The 23114-nt window shown below is 43.0% G+C and overlaps 1 protein-coding gene across 1 annotated transcript; it reads left to right on the forward strand.

The window, feature by feature from the left end:
* The first annotated feature begins 993 nt into the window (after window positions 1–993).
* On the forward strand, window positions 994–22601 carry LOC109428083 (uncharacterized). Its single transcript, XM_062855773.1, has 6 exons — window positions 994–2501; window positions 12927–13280; window positions 13347–13835; window positions 13909–14538; window positions 20575–21951; window positions 22379–22601. Exons 1-6 carry the CDS (start codon window positions 2427–2429, stop codon window positions 22553–22555), a joined length of 3102 nt encoding a protein of 1033 aa, XP_062711757.1. The 5' UTR covers window positions 994–2426; the 3' UTR covers window positions 22556–22601.
* Window positions 22602–23114: the final 513 nt, after the last annotated feature.

The following is a 23114-nucleotide window of genomic DNA, read 5'->3' on the forward strand; positions in this document are numbered from 1 at the left end:
TTGTCCAAATTACATGAAGTTTGGTCAGGAAAGCTTGGTCGGGAAAGATTTGACGACAAATTTGAATTTAACAGGTTAAAAAAAAAACAAGACAAAGAGAACAAAACTGCCGAAAATACATAAGTTCCCCTATTCACATTATTCGGTAAAGTTGTAAGTCTTTTAATTTTGAGAAAGTTTGCTGTACAAAGTTTTTATATAGGGTGACAATGGGTATTATCGGCAGGTTTGTTCTCTTCGTCATGAGGTTTTTTTTTTCTGCGAAATTGCCTGAAACTTGGCCATATAATTCAGCTTAGTTGGGAAGGAATTGAGACCAACTCTGAGTTCAATAGGTTTCAAAAATCCCCAAAGGCGAAGAGAACAAAACGGCCGAGAATAGGTAATTTCCCCTAGGAAGTTTTTCAATTATCAGATTTAGAGCAATTTCTTTCAATTAGCTTAGGGTAGTTCAAGAAAATTCTTTAAATTTTAAATTTTATTTTTTTTTTTCACAAAAAAAACGCCTAATATGCGCAGATATTGTTACTATATTTTTTTTTTTTATTTAAGAATTGCATCCTAACAAAAATTACAGGTTATTCAAATATTAATACTATGGGTTTCGACAAAAAAAAAAAAATTAAACATATCTAATAAATTACCATTATTTTTGTAACTCTAAAAAAATGACTATTTCGTTATTTTTCATCTTTTTTGTTTTCTATATATTTATCTCAAAGACAATTTACTGCTGGAGAAAAATCTGCACTCTGTTAAACCTTTTCTCTTTACTTTAATTCTTCCACAAACTTTTCAAAGAATCCTGGAACTGAAAATCTTTATAATGAAGACGAAATATGTAATAATAATCAAGATTCATACAACATATCAAATAATTCAAAGTTGGTTGTATGTAAAATTGTTTTTAGTTTGATCTTATTTGGTAATTTTGTTCTACATGAACAGAGTTGCGTGTGTCCCATTTCTAATCTGGCTGAATCTTTAAACGCCATTCGCCCTTGCTGTGTGCGACCGACGTCGACGGCGATAGATGGATAAGTCACTCGCACATGTGTTGTTGGTTGGTTGGAACTGCATGGCATATGGCGCTCTGGGTATGGGTTTTATTTTCATTACGACTTTAGTCTGCGACTTACTTTAGTAGGTATAGCTTAGTTGAGTTGCATATTGACATGGGGTTCGCGCGAGAGACAGACGGAAAATTGGATTAGTATAAGCGTATTTTCTTGACTGAGTTCACCATAGCTTAAACTTTTTCCCTATTGCTCCCTTTTGCTTTTCAGTCTACTTTATTTATTTATTTCGTACACTTCACGATTGTTGGTTTGTCGTTTCATGTATCTAGTAGTGCCTTATAATTCTGCCCGTCGTGGATCGAAAGGAAAACGGAGGCATAGCGAAGGAAAAGACGACCAGTGTAATTAAGCGTAGCGAAGAAAAAAAAAAGTCAGGGGCTTCGAAGGCCTTACGCGAGTTATGAGTGACTTATCACCGAATATTTGTTTTGATGCATTATCAGTGCTAAATAGCAATGTGCAGTTGGTTGAAAAAGGTAAGCCCGGAGATCAGGGAGAGCCAGAGTTCGCCACAGTGGGCTTTTCGGAGGTCGACCAGGGTGCCCTCGGAAAAGTCCAATATCTTTGGTAGCAGCAGCAGGCAGCAGCAGTACTAGTACTAGTACATAGTAGGCTAGTACGGGAGGGGAGGAAAATGGGACCACTTTTCCGGATTAACTTTCGTCGCAGTAGGCTAGCGCTGGGTCACGATGTCGATGATTTGTGGGCTACGGTGATCGCGCTGCAGTGCCTTCCCGATGGAGAGAAAGTGATCATGGAGGAGACTACTTGGATCGCAAGGGTTGCTAATCCTGTTTCGTTTTTGGACCCTTTGGGAAAGTGGGTAGGGAAAAGTGGTATCCATTTTCTGACTTATTTTTCCGCACAACTTGGATTTTCTCACACACATTAGTTAGCATGCCTGCCTACATGTCAGTCATGTCAGTGTCGGTTCGATCGCCAGCCAACAACCAACGCAACCCAAAGAGATATTCCGTGAGCGTGAGTTTTGGGGTGGTGGACGGACACGACTGTGTGTGGGTTCCTCCGAGCCGTCGTCGGTCGGCCGTCCGTCAGTACTGCTAGCTGCTGCTGGCAAACACTCTCGCTCTCGCTGTCCTCTGCCAGAAGACGAAAATCTGGAACGAGCAACCAGAATACAACATCCCTGGATCTTCTCTCTTCTTTCTGGTTATCTCTCCTCCGTGGACATCATCGTCTGCGAATCTCGTCGATTTCCTTTGCACCGTGATCGTGATCGTGATCGTGGCTGCCCCGTGGAACGGAACCACCAACCTGCAAAACATCGTATTGTGTTACAACGGAATCCCCGTCCATCTCGACCGTGGCTGCCTGGGTTGACTCATCATGATCCTAGTATGCAGCATCTGTGGAGCATCGCATTACACCCAAAATTGTCCAGAATATGCCAAGGGAGATCATGTAAGTACGGAGCCGAGCCGAGCCGTGAGTGTGCGCCCCAGGGCCCATTTAATACCATTTATGGAAGTATTGTCGATTTGGACCGGTTGCTGAGTGAAAATCGGCCGGATCGGACCGCCAACCGGTGGGGACAGCCGGGCCCTAGCGATCCAACGCACCGGATGTGCAATTAGACCCGATTAAATTATATAATTTACGCATTTTAATGTCCATGACAACATGTGCGCAGTCCGATGGCCGTTTTAGCTAGTCTTTGCGCAGCTCGGCGAAAAAAAGTCAATATTTTTATCCCCATGTTGCAGCCACTTTGCAAATGGACGGATCAGAGCGTTCTGTTTTCTCGCCGTGTTTTGTCAGGTTGTCCGGTGTTTAGGGACAGCAACCGGTTGGAATTCAAAAACGGGACATCAGGATTCAGGGCTGTTGAATACATTGTGTTCGAAATTGTCTGCAGCGTTACTGAGTTTCAATTGTTTTCTGTTTAAGGTGAACAGTCAACTGGAAGTTTAGGACAACCAAATTTAGTAACATTTTCTTGATTAGTTTTTGGGTGTTGAAAAAGTTTAAAAATTGGTGTATTTTAAATTAGAGTCAATGTAATAGTAGTTCCCAAGTCAAGATTTGTTTACTTCGATGCAAAAATCACGGAATTCTGTTATGGTCGATATATGACCCTACTCACGTTTTCTCAAGGTCGCTAATTAAGACACTGTTGGCTAGAGTTTCTCGTTGTTTCTTTAAGATTCTTGAAGATTAGAAGTCAAGACTCATTTTAACACAGATCATGAGAAAAAACTAGTTTACCGGTGTAATGTTTGTAATTTTTGGTAGCCGAAATGAATAAGTCGATCTTTCTTGAAAATTTACAAAAATTCTATTACTCGATGTTCTTTGAAATCAAGTCAAGTCATGACTTGAGTTAGGTTAGCAAATATTCTCAGGAATATTAATGTGAAATATTTTTTATTTGATAAATGATTAAACATGAGTTTATGTAGGTCACAGATGTTCTACGGAGGTTCTACGTATGAGAAAGCATGTACTTACTATTTGTTTTCAGTTCGTTGAACTCAAAGACTAACTTCAACTAGGCTCAGGCCATACCAGGTACTCACATTCCCTGTCGAGGAACTTACCCCATACTATTCGATGTAATATTGATTTCTGTAAAACTTTTCCGCATGCAAACTACTCTAATGAACCACTTTTGTTTCTCTGAAGTCAAGGCCTAATAGTAGTCAGGTCGTCCAAGAGTTCAGAATGTTAGTAAGCTGGTACCCCGCGTTGCTATGCACTTGTAAGTTGGACTAATAGATGAGATTATAAATTTGTTCATTCCATTTTGTAATGTTCAACTGTACAATTCGTTTTCCATTGCGTATAACAATTGGTTATGGACAAGGGTGGGATCATTCATTTGCAATCATTTACATTCACTTACTAATAACTCGCTTCAGAAACATCGTAGCAAAAACTAATGTATGGAGCAATTTTTCATTTTTGTTTTACCTGATACTTTGTAGAACAATGTAAAGCCTGTATCCGCAATAATCGGGACACAGAAATGCAGCTGTAACTCTGCAATAGATACATTATAATTGCTCAAATTTGACCTAATAACATCTTCAGATGTGTTCATTTCACCTACAGAATTTCATGTGAATCGGTGCAGTAGGTACTTTTTATTGTAGCAAAGAAAGAGTAGAATGTGTGCCATTAAATTTTGTACAGCCCCTAGTTTTGCTTGACACAAACCTCTCAATCTACATTTGTTGCATGGGCAAAATTTCGAAAAAATCGATGCACTATCAACAATTTTATAGTCGAAACATGTATTCGGACTGAACGTGATTTTAGCTCCTCAGACAGCAATTAGTCAGCACCCTTTATTGTTTCGATTGTACTATCGAAAGTACTATACCAATAATGATCAAATTTTGCAAGCATAATAATCACATAATCAACTGCCTTCTGTGAAAATTTCATGAAAATTGGCAGAGAAATTCAAAAGTTATGAATAAACAAACATCGCACATGAAAAACACGAAAAATTTTCACTAACACTCACCCCTATCAACACAAGTAGCTTTCAAACCAATTGATCAAAGTTGATGAAATTTTGCAAGAAACTTTCTCTAAAAGTATCATAACTGCTAACGAAATTTCATAATCATCATCACAGAACTTTGCACTGTAGCGTAAACGAACCATCTATAATGCGAATGAAAATTGGTCATGATTGTACAAATCGCTTAAAACCACGTCTATTTGTTTTTCATCCACAGTTCAAAGTAGTGCATCGATTTTTATTAAATTTGGCACAGATAATAAACATACATCAAAGAGTTCTCAGTCAATTTTTTGGCCAATTTTACCGATTTATTACAGAGCTTCAGCCGTACTTCTGTGTCCCGATTATTGCGGATACAGGCTTTACTAGCGTAGCGTCAATAATAAAGTCAACAGAAGGCAGCAAACGCAACTCTCCACGGCGTGAATTTAATTCATTACATTCACCGCGTGGAGAGTTGCCTTCACAGCTCGTTGACGAATTAGGTATGCGTGTGCGATCCTAATGCTATTCGGCGAACTTTCAGATAAAACTACAAGGTTCAATTCATCCACACATAGTTTTTTGATAGAATGCTTCTGAACTGAGATAGTATCAAGTGAATGATCCCATCCCTGGTTATGGACCCAGAACCAACATCAGCATAATGTTAATAATAGAAGTATCATTTGAGAAGGGCGGCGAATTCAGGAAGTTCATGTTTAGGTCAGTTTGGAGATAGATCAGGACCAGAGTTGATGTGCACGTGCTCTAGTCTCATGTACGGAAGCCGCAATGCAAGCGAGCTCAAAGTTATGCGCCTCATGCTACAGAAGACGCATGGATTGGAGTAGACAATTCCATGACAACAATTTTCTAAACGAATCAGAATTCAGAAACCTCAACCTGTGCATTAGGAGTTCCTTGTCGAATCGTATAGACCAACCAGACACCTGAGTTCTGTACTGAAAAAAGACGCCGCATTAGATACCAACAGTACACGCAGCGCATGAGACGAACTCCCCGGGAGCTATGCGCCTACCTCGCACCCAGAGGATCCTATCAACACAGCGTACTGCGATTACATTTGTGTACACAACGATCTTTATCCTATTCTTTTCAAGTTGGGACAACCCCATGTCGCATTGCGCGGATTGTCGCAACAAATTCAGGTTGCGACATGGTCATTATTGTTGGGGGTTGTTTGAAATTTGATTCAATGACACATGAGAAATGGGGAACTCTGATTAGGACACGGAAGTTCGACTGTCACCGTCAGTAGTGTTCGCATCAACGGAGGATCCGTGGCGCTGCCTGCCATATAGAAAAGCTGTGTGGAAGAGACAACTATTCGACTTGGGCCTTTGCTATGCGATGCGGGTGGTTCTAATTTGGCAAGGAAGCTGGAATGTCCTAAGTAACGACGACAGATTGAGTGAGGGCATCAAGCAACGAGCCCTGGTGACAATTTGTTTGAGCCTTGAAAGCTAACTACAGCTTGGTATAGGACAGGACAAGTCAGCGCGGAGGAAGCTTGGAAGAAGCTGGAAGCAGTCTTTCAGGATAGCGTGCCATGCCCTAATACCGTGACCTTAAGGATGCTCTTCACTTCAAACAGCCGCGTAAACATTATTTTACAATGTATCCTAATTTTTCAAACGCTATATTATTGCTTATTGTATGTATTATGTATAAAAAATATGATTAGTGGAATTTCAAACAGTTAAGCCATCTTGTACCGACTTTTCGAACCCTCTAAGCAGAATACCCTCTTCGAATGATTACACTCATTAGTTAAGCCATGTTTAAAATCAAAATGATAAAACATAACATTCTATCTAACACCGTGTATGTAACCCGCATACATTGGAGGCCCATTGAATTATCCCTATATCAAACACTCTAAGTATCTAATAAAAGGAACCTGCGTGTTGGACATTGCCTAAAGGTTTGTACAACTGATTCATAAAGTAAAAAGTATCAATAATATTTTCAGTTTACAATTTTAGCCAAAACACGGTATTTGGAACACGAAAGTAATCATGCCCTAATACCGCGCATTGATACTTTGCACTCGAATTCTGTCAACATTTTTATTAGCCTGTGTTTGTAAATATATGCGATACTTCTTATGACGTATCTAAGATGGTTTGGTATGCTAACGTTTGAACTATTTACTCAGCAAAAAACATAATACATTTAGTAAAATATTTGAGTTTTTTGACAAATACACGGTATTAGGGCATGGCACGGTAGGAGACCAACCAGGAAGATTGGATTACAGTGACATTGAAGTCGTTGCGTCTTGTAAACTGTGCAAGTGTAGAATCTTACGTCGACGAACTCATAAGCACGATCTAATCGGATTCAAGGTGGGCGATTCCTGATTGGCTGCCCGATTAATATGAACAGATGATAATGGAGCTAGGGGCTGTAAAAGCTAAAATATTGCAAGACGTGAAGCTAGAACGAGGTCCGGTAAGCAGCAATACCGAAGAAGGCTTGCACAGCAAGGGCAATATGAAGTAGTCCAGCTCATATAAGCTTTAATTGTCAGAAGCCAGATCACTTTGCCACGGAATGTTCAGAGAAGAAACATACGATGAAGCTGAGCAAGTCAATGTGGCTTTGCAGTATTTTTGCGGCTGAAAGCTCCGGTATTTTGACTCTGGCCTTCGGACGTTGATTTCGGAACAGCTAATAACAGCAGTATGAAGGCATCTACGAATGTTTCCTATCTCTGAATGGCAGTGAAAGTTTTTTTTTATCTGTATTAACGAGATTTTTAGCCCTAGGCTAGTTCATCTCGGGACCCACGCTTTACTTCCCTTCCGAAGGAAGAACTCACATTTTGCGAGTTTGTCGGGAGTGGGATTCGATCCCAGGTCCTCGGCGTGATAGTCAAGTATTCTAACCATCACACCAGGTCCGCTCCACTTGCAGTGAAAGTTGTGTGTATTTTGAAAGCGTGCTCAAGGTCCATTTCTCGGCAGAACGGATGATGCTAATGCGTCTGATGATCCAGTGAGCTACGAGAAAGTATTGCAACTGCCGGATACAGAGCGCTGGATTGAGGCTATGAAAGAAGAGATAAAATCCTTGCACGAGAACCTAACGTGGGTCCTGGACAATCTCCATGAAGGACGAAAACCTATGTAAAACAAATGAGTGTTTACGACGAAGCGTGGTCTCGATGGAAGAATTAAACGATAAAGGCATGAGGTATACTTTTCAGTAATAAGCTACACGACGGTCCGTTTCTTGATGGAGATGGCAAGCCCTGGATGGATGTGGAGATTGCATTTCTGCATGGTTGAATAACGAGGACTTTTTCAAGATGCAACCGGAAGGATTTCAACAAATGAAGGCTGTGGCGTGTAGTTTAGTCTACTGGCCTTATCTCGAAGAGGATATTATCGACTACGTTCTAGTTTGTCACCGCTGTGCCTCTGCAGCAAGATCTTCACCAAAAGTTACACCAGAATAGTGGCCCGAACCAACGATTCCATGCCAGACTACGCGTCGACTACGCTGGTCTGCTGGGGATCGTGTTTTACCTGGTCATCTGGTGGATGTATACAGCAAATGGCCAGAGATTTTCCCAGCCAAGTCCATCACTTCGAAGGCAACAATCAACCTCGAAGCCTATTTGCCAACATGCCTGCAGTCCTAGTGCCAGATAATGGCACGCAATTTACTAGCGCCGAGTTCAAGGGGTTCAGCATCGAAAACGGAGTGGGATACGTATTAACAGCACCATTGCACTCGCAATCCTATGATCAAGCTTAAAGGTTTTTAGATACGTTTATGGTGTCATGATTTATCACTGAGCTGCAAACGAATCATTGACTTTTTGCTTTTCAATGATAGTTTTCCTCGCATTTTTGAAGTGATGAACATCGGTCAATTCTGCAACAACCCTGCAGAGAAAATATCATCGTAATCACTGCGAGTAGCATATAGGATGCTACTTTTTCATACTAATATTAGCTTTGGTGGCAGAGAATTATCACTTTGAAATTTCGAGACACATATGCAACATGGCTGCCGATGCTGATGATGCCGTAAAAAGCCTTAAGCAGGCGATTAAAAAAGTCCAGGACAGAGAGTAAACAGCTTACCATACTGCCGTTCTACGCTCAATCACAAAACAAAGTCGTTCGTTCCGAAAGCCGCCGTATACGCAAAATACTCGAAGAGATGGCTTTCCAGTCTTGACAAAAATAAAAATACTGCTATTTTATCTTGTCCGACGTTTCGGTCCGTTTGGGACCTTCTTCTGGGACTCGATGTTTACAGATTTTTCGAGTCCCAGAAGAAGGTCCCAAACGGACCGAAACGTCAAACAAGATAAAATAGCAGTATTTGTATTTTTGTCAAGACTGGAAAGCCATCTCTTCGAGTATCAACCATACAGTCGAAATACGTTTAGCAAGTATACGCAAAAGTCTATGCCAATAATAAGTGGGCTCCAGGAACTGTTGTGGATAGGATCGGCCGAGTAATGTATAACGCTTCGATTAACGACAGGAAGCTGATCCGATTTCACATCAACCAGCTCAGAAGTCGAGATATGTACAACTATCCTTCGAACGTATAAGAAGCGTGTTCTACCGCTGGAAATTTTGTTGAGTGAGTGGTACTTAGCCAAATCAGACAACAACCACGCCGGAGTCCCTGTGAGACTTATCAACACCTGAGTCGTCTTCAGAATCACCATCGTCATCGAGTGAAGTTCACGTCTCGACTGATAATGATAATTTCAAGTATTCGGCCTAAGCTACAACATCTCCTTTTCTTCAACAACAGCATGTTAAGTTTAGCAGATATTATTGGTGGTAATTAGAAGCGTAAAACCTCAACTTTTAATGATGTTGCGTTTTCAGCAGTTTATATATTAGAAATATGTTTTCAATATAGCAACAGTCACTAATAGAATCGCATAGATATCCGATAGATATGACTCAGAGAAGCGCTGGCGATGAAAAGTTCAAACTATTCTTACTTGGGAGGCTTAGACTGCAAAACCTTTCAAATTTAGGATTAATTATAGGCTTGATATAGACTCGGAAAGCAAATCATAGCTGATCAACTATCACGTCTTCACAATCGCCAAGGTGAACTTGAAAATCTTGTAGCCTAACTCAACGGACAGAAACCGTTCCAGAGGCAGAGAACTTGAAAATTGTTTCGCCTAATTAAACGGATGGAATCCATTCCTGAGGCAATCCCTTGCAAAGGAACTTGTTTTTTTTTTGTGTAGAATAAGCTCAGTGTTAAAATACACGTTAATAAAAACAAAAAAAAACTTATTTTTTGTCCAATTCAGGGAATTGAAGTTTCGTTGCCTAGGCAACCACTTGTTTGGCTTGATTTTCTATTCTAATAAAGTTTGTACGAAATGGAAATCTTCGTTATGGAATGCCGGTCTGAGGAGCTTGCGTTGGTGATTGACCTCGGTAGAGCAGGAAAAGGGGTTTCTTCTTGATGGTCAGCTTCACTTGCAGTACTTGCACGTCTCCGATGGTCCACTGCACGAATTTGTGCTGGCCTGCTTACTCCCACACGAAATTTGATGTTTGAGCGGTGTCGGCACCGCTCAAACGTCAAATTTCCTGTGGGAGAGAGCAGGCCAGCACGAATTCGTGCAGTGGACCATAATTGTTTCGAAGCCTCTGATGCTTATCCAAAGCAAACGGGGGTTTGCTCGTCGTCAATGTGGTACTTCTCCAGTTGACGTCTCGACTCGTAATGATAATTCCAAGGGTCTGTGTCAATTAGCGAATTGAAATTGATTTTCACTTAAACTTTTATGGTCTCAAACAATCTAGGTATTCTTCATTACAACAACAAAGCTGACCATGAATATGTTTGACACTTCTCAGGTCATTTTGACAGACCACACACATGCACAAAACAGACGGATCATATATTCTACTTTATCGATCATGCTGCTATCTTTTTCATGCTCATGCTACATCTGTTAAAATGACATGATAATTGTCAGTCATTTTAAGGTCTATGCCTGGTTTACATTGTTCAACTGAAACGAGCATTTCACTTGCTAACATCTCAAAGATGTTCAATCCAATGGAATGATGTGTTTAGACTGAGCAAATGACTTGAGTGTTCACTTGAATGCTCTTGAATGCATCTCAGTTGAAGCAAGTGTTTATTTACATTGTTCAACTCGTGCGGAGCGTAAGCGAACTGAATTGAATTCATCTCACTGACAGATGACTTGAATTCAGCTCACATGAATCGCGGGTTTACACGAGGCAAGTGAGACGATTTCGTTTGACTTGAATGAAAAAGTTCAACATGTTCAACTTTCGTTCAAGTCAAGTGACTTGCTCATGTGAGATGAATGGTGGTGTTTACATGTTCAATTCGCATTCAATTGGGCATTTTCCATTGACTTGAATCAAGTCACTCGCACTGTCTAAACCAGGCATTAGGTTCGTTGGTGTAATAAAGAATAGTCGTGTGTTGCATATGCAGCTCGATGTCGTCCTGAACGAATTCGACCTTATTCGTTCAAGCGTTGATTCATGTTTATACTGGATGATTCGTGATGACCCAATGATGACCAGATCTGCCGTGTGCAGCGTAGTTGTCCCATATTTTATGGGAATCCCTATCAACATGGGACAACTATGCTGCTTACGGTAGAGATGATGTTTATTACCATATACGTAGATGATTTCCTAATATTTACCAATGATCGGAACTCGAAGGAATAGTTGAGGAGAAACCTATGCACAAGATTCAAAATGTAAGATTTAGGAGAAGAAACATTGTGTCTAGGAATACGGATGTAGAAGGATCATGCGGAAGGCAAACTCTAGCTGAACCAACAAAGATACGTTGAGGAAACAATCGAGAAGTTTGGCATGACCGAATTGTTGTCACTACCTGAGTGTTAAACGGGGCAAATCAATATCACCTAAAACTTTAAATGAAGGAGATGGATCATGTCCCATTTAAACAAGCGCTTGAATGCTTGGCGGGATTCTGTCGTTCGTAGCTCAAGTAACTCGTCCGGGTATCTCGTATGCTGTCAACATAGCTGTTTGTGAGCCAATATTCTGCGAACTACGCAGGCCAACAGGCCAAAAGAATAATTCGATATCTGAAGGGATCACTTAAGAAGAAACTGCAGTGGGCCTAAAAACCCTATCGGCCAAACGACTTACTCCCTTGTTACAGCTGTCAATTTAAATTCAATCTGAACGGAAGGTTTCTGATTGAAAGGTTCCGATTTTTACACGCTCCTTTGTTAGTCGAAACCGGATCCCTTGACGAAAAAGTCAACAAATGATACCGATATTTCCCATGAATCGGAACTCTAGCCCCAACTGCCGCAAGCAAGTGAACATCACATAAGAGATAAGCAATACTGACCCATTTTTCCTTGTCACAATATCATTCTCGGCCACAATCAATACCGATACTTATTACTTTTACAAGGTATGTAATATGCAATAAGGTCGCATGATGCTTTGAGTTATGGTGTTACCCGTCTAATGTACGATTCAGACACCCGAAACAGGTAGTCCGTAGTGATAAGAGGTCAGGCTACACGGGCAATCACCGTCTACTACCATCGGTCTTAGCTTCATCAACTCCGCTGTCATACGGTTCACTATTTACGAGAACTGCTCTTTCGAACACCTGAGGTATAGCTTCCGGTGCAAGAGCATTCCATATTTAGCCGCTGGATGCCAGAATTAGACCCTGTTTGAATCGTACTACTTGTAAAACGCCCCCGATATATCTTCACATTTCAGCTGAAGTTAGGATATACCTAGTGCCAAGCACGTAAATTTAGGCTGGCGAATTGGTCAAATTTCCCGGTAGGTAACTTGTGAGAACCAGAGCTTGTGCTCCTATCAGGTTATCGTTACGCCATTTTACAGCATACTAGAAAAATCAAGAGTCGATGTTATTGCTTGGACTATGAAATAGTAAAACAGGGACTTATGAGGCCAGATCAGACCAAACACTTACGACCAGCTTATGACTTTATGAGACCAAATAGACCAGACACTTTTTTTCAAACGAACATGGAGAATGAAATGAACACTCAATTTGGAAATATGTACGTAGGAAATTACTACTAATCTCGAAGTTCATGTTTAAGTTATGTCACGTTTTTAGGAAGATGGGAAGTGTTGCAGATTTTGACGATAACTTCATATAAAAAATTACAACAAAAGAAAAAAAAAACTTATTTAGAGAGGTTTAATCGACTTCATTAAAAAAATGGTGAGGCTGTGGGCTACTCATTGTTCTTTTTGCATTTCGATCTATTTTTACTAAATTCTTAAAACTAATCTTGTTTCCCTTTTTTCTCTTTCTTGGTCACGTCTAAGATCGAAGATAAGCCCTCGCTTAACCTCTCGAGGTCATCGGTTCCCAATGGCCTACTGATTATGGACGCAGCTGATGGAAGCAGCTGCGTCGTAACGTCACAAAAGTTTGCCAAGGGAACCCGATTCGGACCACTGTTGGCGCAGAAATCCTACGCCCCCATCAAAAACATCCCCTTCCCATTGGTGCTATTTTCCCCGCCGTATTACTACGGTAGCGAGCTGGACTTTGATCTGCAAACCCTGTTCAACGGACGGAATGTGTATCTGGACACGCGGAACAGCACCAAATGCAACTGGATGATCCACGTCAGCTTGGCGAGGTTTTCCAACGAGCAGAATCTGATATGCTACCAGGTGAGTGTGGGTTATACGATCACTCTTAAGAATAGAACTATCTTGAACCGTTACTTCCTTCTACAGGAAAACGATGAAATCTACTACACAGCGATCAAGGACATCGAACTGGGCGACATTCTGCGGGTTTGGTACTCACGAAGTTACGCTGCAAAAATCGGCGCCACTCTGCTGGAACCCAGTCCGTACGACATCTGTAACAACATCCTGAGATCGGTCAGCCTCGATTACGGCCTGAACCTGGATCAGAATCAGAACTACGTTGACGTGGGGTTTCCATCGACGTCTGCAACGGCCGCGGGATCCAGTTCTTCCGGTCATCAATCGGGCATGATGATTGGGAGCGACGTGAACAACAATAGCAATCACATGAGTGGAAATTCAGCGACATCGATGGTAACTGCCGGTGATCTGAGCTACGATAAGATTTCGCTGCCGCCGATTGACAGTTTGATGAAAACTGGTTCACCCAAGTACCAATCCAGTCATCACTATCACATGTTTGATCTGGACTTGATCGCGTCGGGTCATGGGACCATGCAGCAACAGTCACAGGTAGGTAGAAAAAAAGAACACCATATATTTTCGATCATAATCACTTAATAATTGCTTCCAAATACAACACCAGCACGGGTGTGACGATTTCGGTCACTTCAACCCGCCTCCGGCAGCGACCATCACTCAGCCCATGCAACATCACTCTAGTCAGCACCAGATTGCACCGGAAATGACCCAACACCACCAACCAATGGCCCATCATCAGTCACCACAGCAGCAACAGCACCAACAGATGCTCCAACACCCGTCGTACGGAAGTTACCAAACGCTTCCGGAGGACACACTCAGTCCGGCGGACCTGATAAGCATCTCGCTCGGAGCCAGCGACATGAACATCACGTTCGATTCTTTCGAGACCAGTAATCTGCTCGGTTACGACGGGGGCAGTAGCAGCGGAAGCAATCTGGGTGATTCCGGAATCGGCAGTGTTGGGTTCTGTGGCGCTGGGCAAGGCATGGAAGGCAAGCTGCACAGCCGATATTCGTCCTCGACGGATTCGTTGGCCACGCTGAATGAGTCGCTGGGAATGGTTCCACCGCAACCGGCGGCTACGCCCAATCCGGGCATGGGTGCGGTATCCGATCCGGATGCCGATAAGAAGTATCCCTGTGAGATCTGCCTGCGCAAGTACATGACTAAGTCGAACCTGGACAAGCACATGCGGAAGCATAATCTGTTCCTGTGCGTGTTCTGCATGAAGGTGAGTCTGTTTAGATAAGTTGTCTATGATATTTTCGGCAGTTTTATTCTCTACGCCATGAAAGAGTTCATGACTAGCACTGAAACCAAAGAATAAGAATATCAAGAATGCCCACTCCGCGGATGCTCGGGGGGACACTACCGCAGCGCTATCTGCGGATGAAAGTTCAACCTTCTTCTTCTTCTTCTTCTTCTTCTTCTTCTTCTTCTTTCTGCTTGAGCCCGTTTTCGCGTCTCGGGTTGAGGGCCGGTGACTAATGACCATATGCCCTGTTGTTATGCGTGCACCGTTGGTGCACTATTCACAGATCAAGTTTGCATTTTTTAACGAATGCAACTACTTCTTTGCACAAGCTTATGTCTTTTTTCTTGAAGATATCCACCAAACTCGCGTATCTGCCATCGAAGGAAAACTCAGCCCGTTCGATGTTGAACCGCGGACAGTGAATAATCGAGTGTTCCGCTGTTTCCGGTTCTGCGCAAAGTTCGCAATCCGGATCTTCTACAATCTTCATTCTTGCAAGCCATGCTTTTGAAAAGTTGTGTGCTGTCATCAATCTGTTGATTAGTCGTACTTCGTATCCTTTTAGGTCTTGCCCGTAGTACCATGGTTTATCGCTGTATTCCTCCTGTATCTGGTAGAAGTGTTTTCCTTTCTCTGCCGAGTAACTTTTGTACCACGCTTGGGTGCGTGCGTATTTCTTGTTCTTCAGTTGCTGTTTAGCGTCCTTGTAGAAAATTTGGTGATCCATTACTTCAGCTGCTGCACTGGTTCCCAGCTTCGCTAACTGATCTGCGATCTCGTTACCGCCTAGCCCCACGTGACTTGGCACCCACTGTATCGCTGTTCCCATTTCGTATGCTGTCCTCAATATTTCCGTCAAAATCGCTTGCCCTTTGTGTGCATGTAGTGCTTCCTCTAGCATTCCACAAGCCGTCATGGAATCAGTGTATACCACGTAGTGGTAGAGTTGTTTATCCTTAAGGACATTCATTGCTTCGTTAATAGCCAGAAGCTCTGCAGTGCTGATGCTAACCTCATTCGCCAACTTGTAGTGATATCTTGCCGTCCCTTCGATGTATATTCCTATACCGCAGGTATTGCAATCCTTGGATGCGTCCGTGAAAACACGGCCGCGGTTTTTGAATCTTCCATTCATAACGCACAATGCCGCTTGCTTCAGTTTTATCGGTGGCAGGTTTCTTTTCGGTCCCGTGACGCTTTCCAGGGACGAAAAGATCTCAACGTGTTGTGTTGTAGGTATCGATCTTATGGGCATGATGTTGTTGTATACCTCTTTGTCCTTGTTGTATACATTTTCCATGTAGGAGTATTTATCCGCATCTTCTTCCTCAATTTGTGAAACTGTACTCAGCTGCCGGGATATAACGTTTCTTTGTTCGAAGCTCCGTGCTATACTATTTCCTGTGATGTACTCCAATCGATGTTCCAATGGATCCTGGCCAGCGATTGCTGCCAAAGCGTTTATGGGTGTGCTTTTGGTACAACCCGTGGCTTTTCGGAGGCACTGATTAGTGGCCACCGTTAGTATTTGTCGATTTGTCTTCTTCGCGTTGTACGTTACGGATGAACCATATTCTACTATACTCCTTACCAAGGCATTGTAGATATTGACGGATACTTGGGGATGGCTTCCATGCTTGGTTCCATTGATCACCTTGATCATGTTCAAACGATCATTTATTTTATTTCTGGTTTCTCGGATGTGCTCTCCAAAGCTTAGGAATCGGTCCAAGGTAACGCCAAGATGTCGGCAACTTTTGACTGTTTCGATCTTTTTCCCGTTAATGCTGATGTCCAGAGTCTTGTCGTTGTTGGTGAAGAGAAGGTTTTTGGTTTTTTCTGGATTGATCTGGAACCCTAATCGTTCTGCACGTGCGACAAAGTCGTTCACGCTATTTTGAGCTTTTCCTTTTAGTTCCTCGAGGTTTTTGGCCTTCACGATTATGCCAAAATCATCAGCGTATTGAACCAATACGGTGTCTTCGTTCGCTATTCCATGCAGGCCTACAGTATACACGTTAAACAGAGTTGGTGATAATACATCACCCTGTGGAAGACCGTTCGTCACCGTCCTTTGTAGCATCTCCTGACTTGTTCTGAATAGGATTCGTCTGTTGGTGAGAAAAGAGACCACCCACGCGACTATCTCCCTGGGTGTTTGCATTTCTACCAACATTGTTTCTAGTTGCGCCACTTGTACAGCATTAAAGGCATTGGAAAGATCTACGCAAATCATTGCACTTATACATTTTTCTCGCTTGTTGGCTTTTATGCTGTTTATCACGTACTGCAGACAGGTGTTCGTAGACATGTTCCGTCGAAATCCGAAAGAAGTGTGTGGTATGACTTGCTTATCTTCCAAAAAGGTTTGCAGCTGTTCCAGTACTGCGGTATTCACGATTTTCGCTGGTGTGGACACGAGAGATATCGGACGTTTTCCAGCGGCTTCGTTTTGATTTCGCCCAGGTTTCGGAATCGCTATTACTTTTATCGTTTTTAGTGCATCGTTTACACAACCATTTCTCCACATCTTGTTGATTTCTTCTACAATATTCGCCGTGGCTTCCAGGCTTAAGCTTCTGAGCATCTCGTACGTTACCCGATCTTCGCCTGGTGCGGAGTGTTTCTTCTTACTGTTCAAAATCTCATTCCACTTACCTACGCTCAGTAGATTGGGAGCACGGCATCGATTCCACGTTGTTAAACTGTGTTGTTCCGAAGTGGAGGTCCAGAAACTTCTCAGCTTCTTCCCGATCTTCGCAGATGATGTTGTTCTCCTTTTGGTGGTATTTTCTCCCTGTCAAACGTCCTACTTTGGCCCACAGTTCCTTGGAGGAGGTAAAGGGGGTGATTTCGTCCGGGAATTCGTTGAGTTTCTTCATTATCTCGACTTTTTTTGCTCTCTTGAATTGAGCTATTTTCCTTTTCAAATTTATCAAATTCGCTTCATTCGACACTCTGTTGAAGGTTCTGCGCGCCTCCGTTTTTTCCTTCCAAGCGTTGTCCACTTCGTTTGACCACCAGAACTTTGGCACTTTCTTCTCTTTTCGTCTGTGTTTTTTGCAGATTTGTTTCACGTTTGTGAACAAGTCCTCAATTCCGCGTATTTCCGCATCGCCCAGCAGTGCCAGATCTTCGTTTATTTTCTTTTGATGATAGATGTACTTAATTGGAGCTCCGACGTTCGCGTTTATAACAGTTTCCACTGCTAGATGATGGCTTCCTATTCCATATTCCAGTACTTTCCAAGTAGTATCGGAAAATACTGCTGTCGAACAAACTGTCATGTCTATTGCACTAGATTTTTTGTTCAGTTCAATCGGGACGAAGGTTTTCGTGCCGTCGTTCAGAATGATCCAGTTTTCGTTGTTGACCGTGTTCAGAAATATTTGACCTCTAGCGTTGTTCTTGTCGTTTCCCCAACTGGTGTGATGCGTATTCAAGTCTCCTCCTAGTAGAACTTTCTTGAACGGTCGTAGTACATGCACCATTTTTTCCAGGTCTTCTTCGAAATCGCGATTCGTGATAGTTGGGCTGACGTATACCGATGCGATAACGATATCCAATCGTGCTATGCGTACCGCTACCGCCTGAGTGAAATCAGACAGCTGCGGGATGTTGACCACGTAGTAGTTGAAGTTGTTTCTCAGGTATATCGCTGCTCCTCCGTAGTTGTCGTAACGAGAATTGCAGAGGTGGTAGTAAGATGAGATACGGTACGTTTTACTGCTTTCTAGCTCCATTTTCGTCCAGGTTTCTGACAGCAGAGCCACGTCGTAGTCTGCCGCCGTCAAGATCCGTTGTAGTTCGCTTTTGTTCTTCTGTAAACTTTGTATATTACATTGGAATACTTTCAGTGATTGCTCCATTGCTGCTGTTTTATATGAACGTTTTGTCGAGGTCAAAGTGTTCTTTGGCAAAAGCCTTGAACTTGTCCTCAACTTCTTTTGGAAGGTCCTGCTCCATGAAGGTCGAATAGAATTTCATGATTTTTTCCTGAAATCCTGCATTTGCGTTTTCTAGCGTCTTGCGCTTCGCTTCTTTGACGAGATTTTCCACTCGCTCTTTCTCCGTTGTCTTGTGTGGGTTTTCAACGAAAACATAGTTGCTTGGTTCCTGTGTTGCGTTTTTCACCTGTTTGTTGTTCTCCTTTGCATCTGCTGTCGGTTCCTCTCGAGAGAGCCGCCGTTTATGTCCTTTTTTCTTACCTTTCTCCTCGGGCTTGGCAGGTTCAGGCAACCTTACCGCCGGCTTGATTGGGCTTCGCATTGTGTTGGTCTTATTCCAAACTTCTCGTAGGGTTGCTCCTTTCGCTTTAACCGCCGAAGCGAAACTTTCCGCTGGTAATGGGTAGTCCTGCAGGTCGCTCAACAGGTCGTACTTATTCTGGCATATGACAGGGCACTGTTCCCTGGCTTCCGCATAGGTAAGATTTTTCCTTGCTCGTATGGCGTTGATGTTTTCCTGTATCTTCTTCTCCGGGCAATCTTTCGAGGTTGCCGTGTGTGTCGATGATCTGCAGTTGGCACATTTCACTGGGTTGTCGCATTGCTCGTACTCGTCTTCCTCTTCGTGTCGGTTACCGCATTTCCTGCAGCGGCGAGCTCCCTTGCAATTGTTGGTGCTGTGTCCGTAACGCAAGCAGTGACTGCAAAAGTCAACCTTCCTAAAGAAAGGCAGCACTCGCGTGACGCAGGAGAATAACTTCACTCGTTCTGGCAGCTCGTTTGTTCGAAACGTGACACTGACACGATTCAGAACCGTAGCTTCCTCCTTACCATTTCGTCGATACAGTCTTCTTACCTCTACCACTGATGCTTCGCTTTCGATTTCTTCCAGTATTTCCGCTTCTGTGATGTGTGCCGGAATCCCAGCGATGACACCAGCAATGGTGACTAAGTGTTTGGGGACGAAGGCATGGTATTCCGTGGCTTCGTTCAGTTTGTCCACTAGCATGTTTGCTTTGATAAAATTGCTGACGGTGACCAGAATTTTGTGTCGACCGACATATTTCATGTCAACGATGAATCCTTTGAAGTTTTCCAATTTTCGGATCGTGGAACCAAGCGAAAACTTGTTCAGCTTTCCCTGATTTCCATCGTTGTTTCGCAGCTGCACGTAAATCCTGTATGGTCCGCTGTCTTGAATGGTGTACTTGATGTTCAGTTTTGCTGCTCCGTTTTTCGATGTTTGTGTTCGTGGTGGGATCTGGTCTCGGATCTGGTGTTGCATCTGGTCCTGTTGGTTTTTGTCGGCGACGACCGGTGAGCTCTCTCCCCACTGGGAGAAGCCAACCGCCCCGCTCTCCTCCGAACCCGGAGGGTCCGACATATCCTCTTCTTCTTTTCTGCTCTTCTTCGTTTCTCTTCTTTTCCTATACACAATTCAAAATGGTTGCCACTAGCACTGGCGTCCTCTCGCCCTTCTATTTTAACACTTATTTCGCTCTTGCTTCTTATATTATGGCTTTCACTTCACTCAAATAATTCCCCAATGCACTCTCCTTTTATGATTCACTAATTCCGAAAGATTTTTCTTCACTTCTATCGAAAAATAAAGGCACTTTTGCAACACTTTCGCGCAACGCGTGTACCGTTTTCCGAACGCGGGGTGAGAATGAGTTCAACCTTCATGCGGTAGGGTGCTTTACTGATTGTATGCGGATACAAAAACATACGCGCATTAACTTCTCTTATGACAAATCACGAACACTGTTACGTAGAGCTTCCAGCTTGAAACGCTTGGAGAGCGCCACTTGTCTTGTCGCTTGATGTTTACATAGAAAAAGGCAAAAGATGGTATTCTTTCTATTTTTATTCTTTGATTGAAACCCTAGCGCAAAACACTGATGTGATGGATAAGTTTAAACATAAATTGCAAAACAAACGGCTAAATAGTGCTATCACGGTCGCCATGTAGTATCCGTCCTTGGCTGTGATATCCGAAGAGGTCTTGTTGCATACCCTGTATTCCATACATATTTCTAATGTTGAACCTTATCTTTGGTTGCAGCTCTTCCAGCTGGCGGAGGAACTAAAGGACCACGAGTGCACCGAACGCAAATCCAAAACAGCGTACCTGCACTGCCCAAAGTGTTTGAAGGTGCTCTCCAACTCCTGGTCTCTTCAACGCCACATGAAAATCCACAAGGACCCAAACGAGAGTGTCCTGATGGGCGTTGGCGGCGGTAGCATTAGCAGTATGGAAGAATCCTCCGATAAGCTGCTGCTGGAACCGAGGGAAGACACGACGGTTTTTGACGAGATTGAGCTGAAACCGAATGTAGATCCGTTGCTGGAGGGGAGTATCAGCGGAGATGGAATGATGATGGTAGATGAGGTAGTGGATATGATACCGGAACCGGAACCGATTCGGGATCAGGACATGGAACTGGAACCGGAGTTTGAACCGATTCCACAACCCACGGTTGTGACTGTGTCCAGTTTGACCACCATGCCGATTACCAACACAAGTTCCAGTCAGGACATGATCACGGATGTTCAAGCCCCAAACGGTAAGCAACTGTACAAGTGCATTGTATGTGCCAAACTGTTCAAGAACCCAAACGCCTTGGAAAAGCATTTGAGGAAAGTTCATACGGTTTATACCGTTTCCAATGACTACAAATCTGAGAAGAAAGTTTTGACGCAGATCAATCAGAAGAAAACATCTCCCATTAAGCCGGCAATCGCGAAAGCACTGGCCACGAAACTGACTCAAAAGAGCAAGAAAATGGAGGCAGCCGCCGCCAATGGCGGAGAATCGACACCACCGGTCAATCCCGTTGTTGTCGCAACTCCCGAACAACCCGTTCATGTGCCACGACAATACAACAAGAAGAAGCATCTGAACAAAGTGACCATGTCTCCTAACTCTTCATCCACTGGTATGCCGGTGGCCGTTCCGTCACCGGCGATCGTGACAAACAGCAGCCCGGGGTCAACCACCGCCAGCACCCCGAACAAGTCTCACAGCATCATCATCATATCCAACCTCGAGTTGACCAACAACAACCTGATCGATACTAGTCAGCTATTTCTTAACCAAAACACCAACGCTCTAGGCAATAAGATAGATCTTAAAGTATTAAACTCAACCGACAAGTTACCAAAGCTCGTGCCCATCTCGAATCACCACCAGCAGCAGCAGCAACAGCCAGCATCGATTCTTCCTACGGTCCCGTCGCTCCATCACCCGAGCACCATCACCATCGAAGACACCGGTTCCTCCGGTGAAGCACAACTCCTGTCCGCACTGTCGCCGATCAAAATCGGAAACGGCAGTGTGGATACGCAGCATCAGCAGCCGCAATTGATCTCGGTCCCGGATCGGACACCATCGGACTCCATCGGCACCAACAACGGTTTCCTCAGTCCAGAGGAGCTCTCGGTAAGTAGCTGATGGATTCTGCTGTGACAAACTAGTTTGACAACTAATTATGTGTGATCTATCTTTGTATAAAAGAATGAGAGTCAAAACTTCAAGCTCCTAACTCCTCAATTTGTTTTATCAGAATTCTTTAAATAACCATGAAGGTGGAAACCAATAGATTTGTGGAGTAAGAGCTTGAAATAAAATGTAAAGATTCGCACATGCAATCACTAATCCCAGTTTATTTTCGCTTTCCTTTATTTTCCCGATAAATACCTTCTACCGCACATACTTTTTTTGCTTTCATGTCGGTCTTACTACACTTATGACTCTGGCTGACCGCGTGCTTCTTTACATTATGCCTCTTTATTGCTGCTCTCATGCTGCCGTGTTGCTGCTGTGAAACCCGAAACAAAACGAAAACAAAAATGCTTTCCCTATATAGGCGGACGCTAACGATACCAATAGCGCTACCACCAGCAGCGGTGGTACCCAGCAGTGCTTCGATGCCGATAGCGATAACAGCTCGCAACTAACACCGATCAGTGCCGGCGCTAGTAGTAGCATCGCTGGCAGCTACCCGTGTGAGGAGTGCGATAGGGTTTTTCCTAAGGTAATTTAGTTTTTCTTTTTTCTTCTTTTATTTCTATTATTTATCAATTCATTGCTTAGGCTGAGTTTATTGTTTGTTGTAAAGAGGTGTTATGTTCAATTGTTACGTTTGCTTGTGTGTAAATATCAAATAAAATAATCATATAACTGATTATAAGGATGTAGGTAGTGTTTGGTTGAAACTAGATACCTAGTACAAAACATTCTCAAAAATTGTTTTTGCTCCACACCGCTTATTCGATTCATTACCAGATTCTATTCCTTCTCCTAAAATTTGAGCTGAATTGGTTGAAAATTTAGAGTGCACAAACCCTTCAAAGTTTGTATGGGAATCACTATGGGGAAAGGACGTTTTTCATTCAATTGACCGTAGCATTTCCCCAAGTGTTCTAGGGTGTTAGTTAACCCTTGGTACTCCTAGGCTACTCTATGAGTTACAACTTTGCCGAAGACCACATTCATATCGGATGCCTCATCAATTAGTTATCGATTTTTATCCAGCTGCAGAAACTTTTACAGTGATCGTACAGCTTCCCAGCAGCAGGCAACATTGCTGCACAAGGCACCAA

Source organism: Aedes albopictus, chromosome 3 (genome assembly GCF_035046485.1).
Source record: "Aedes albopictus strain Foshan chromosome 3, AalbF5, whole genome shotgun sequence".
Classification (NCBI taxonomy): domain Eukaryota; kingdom Metazoa; phylum Arthropoda; class Insecta; order Diptera; family Culicidae; genus Aedes; species Aedes albopictus.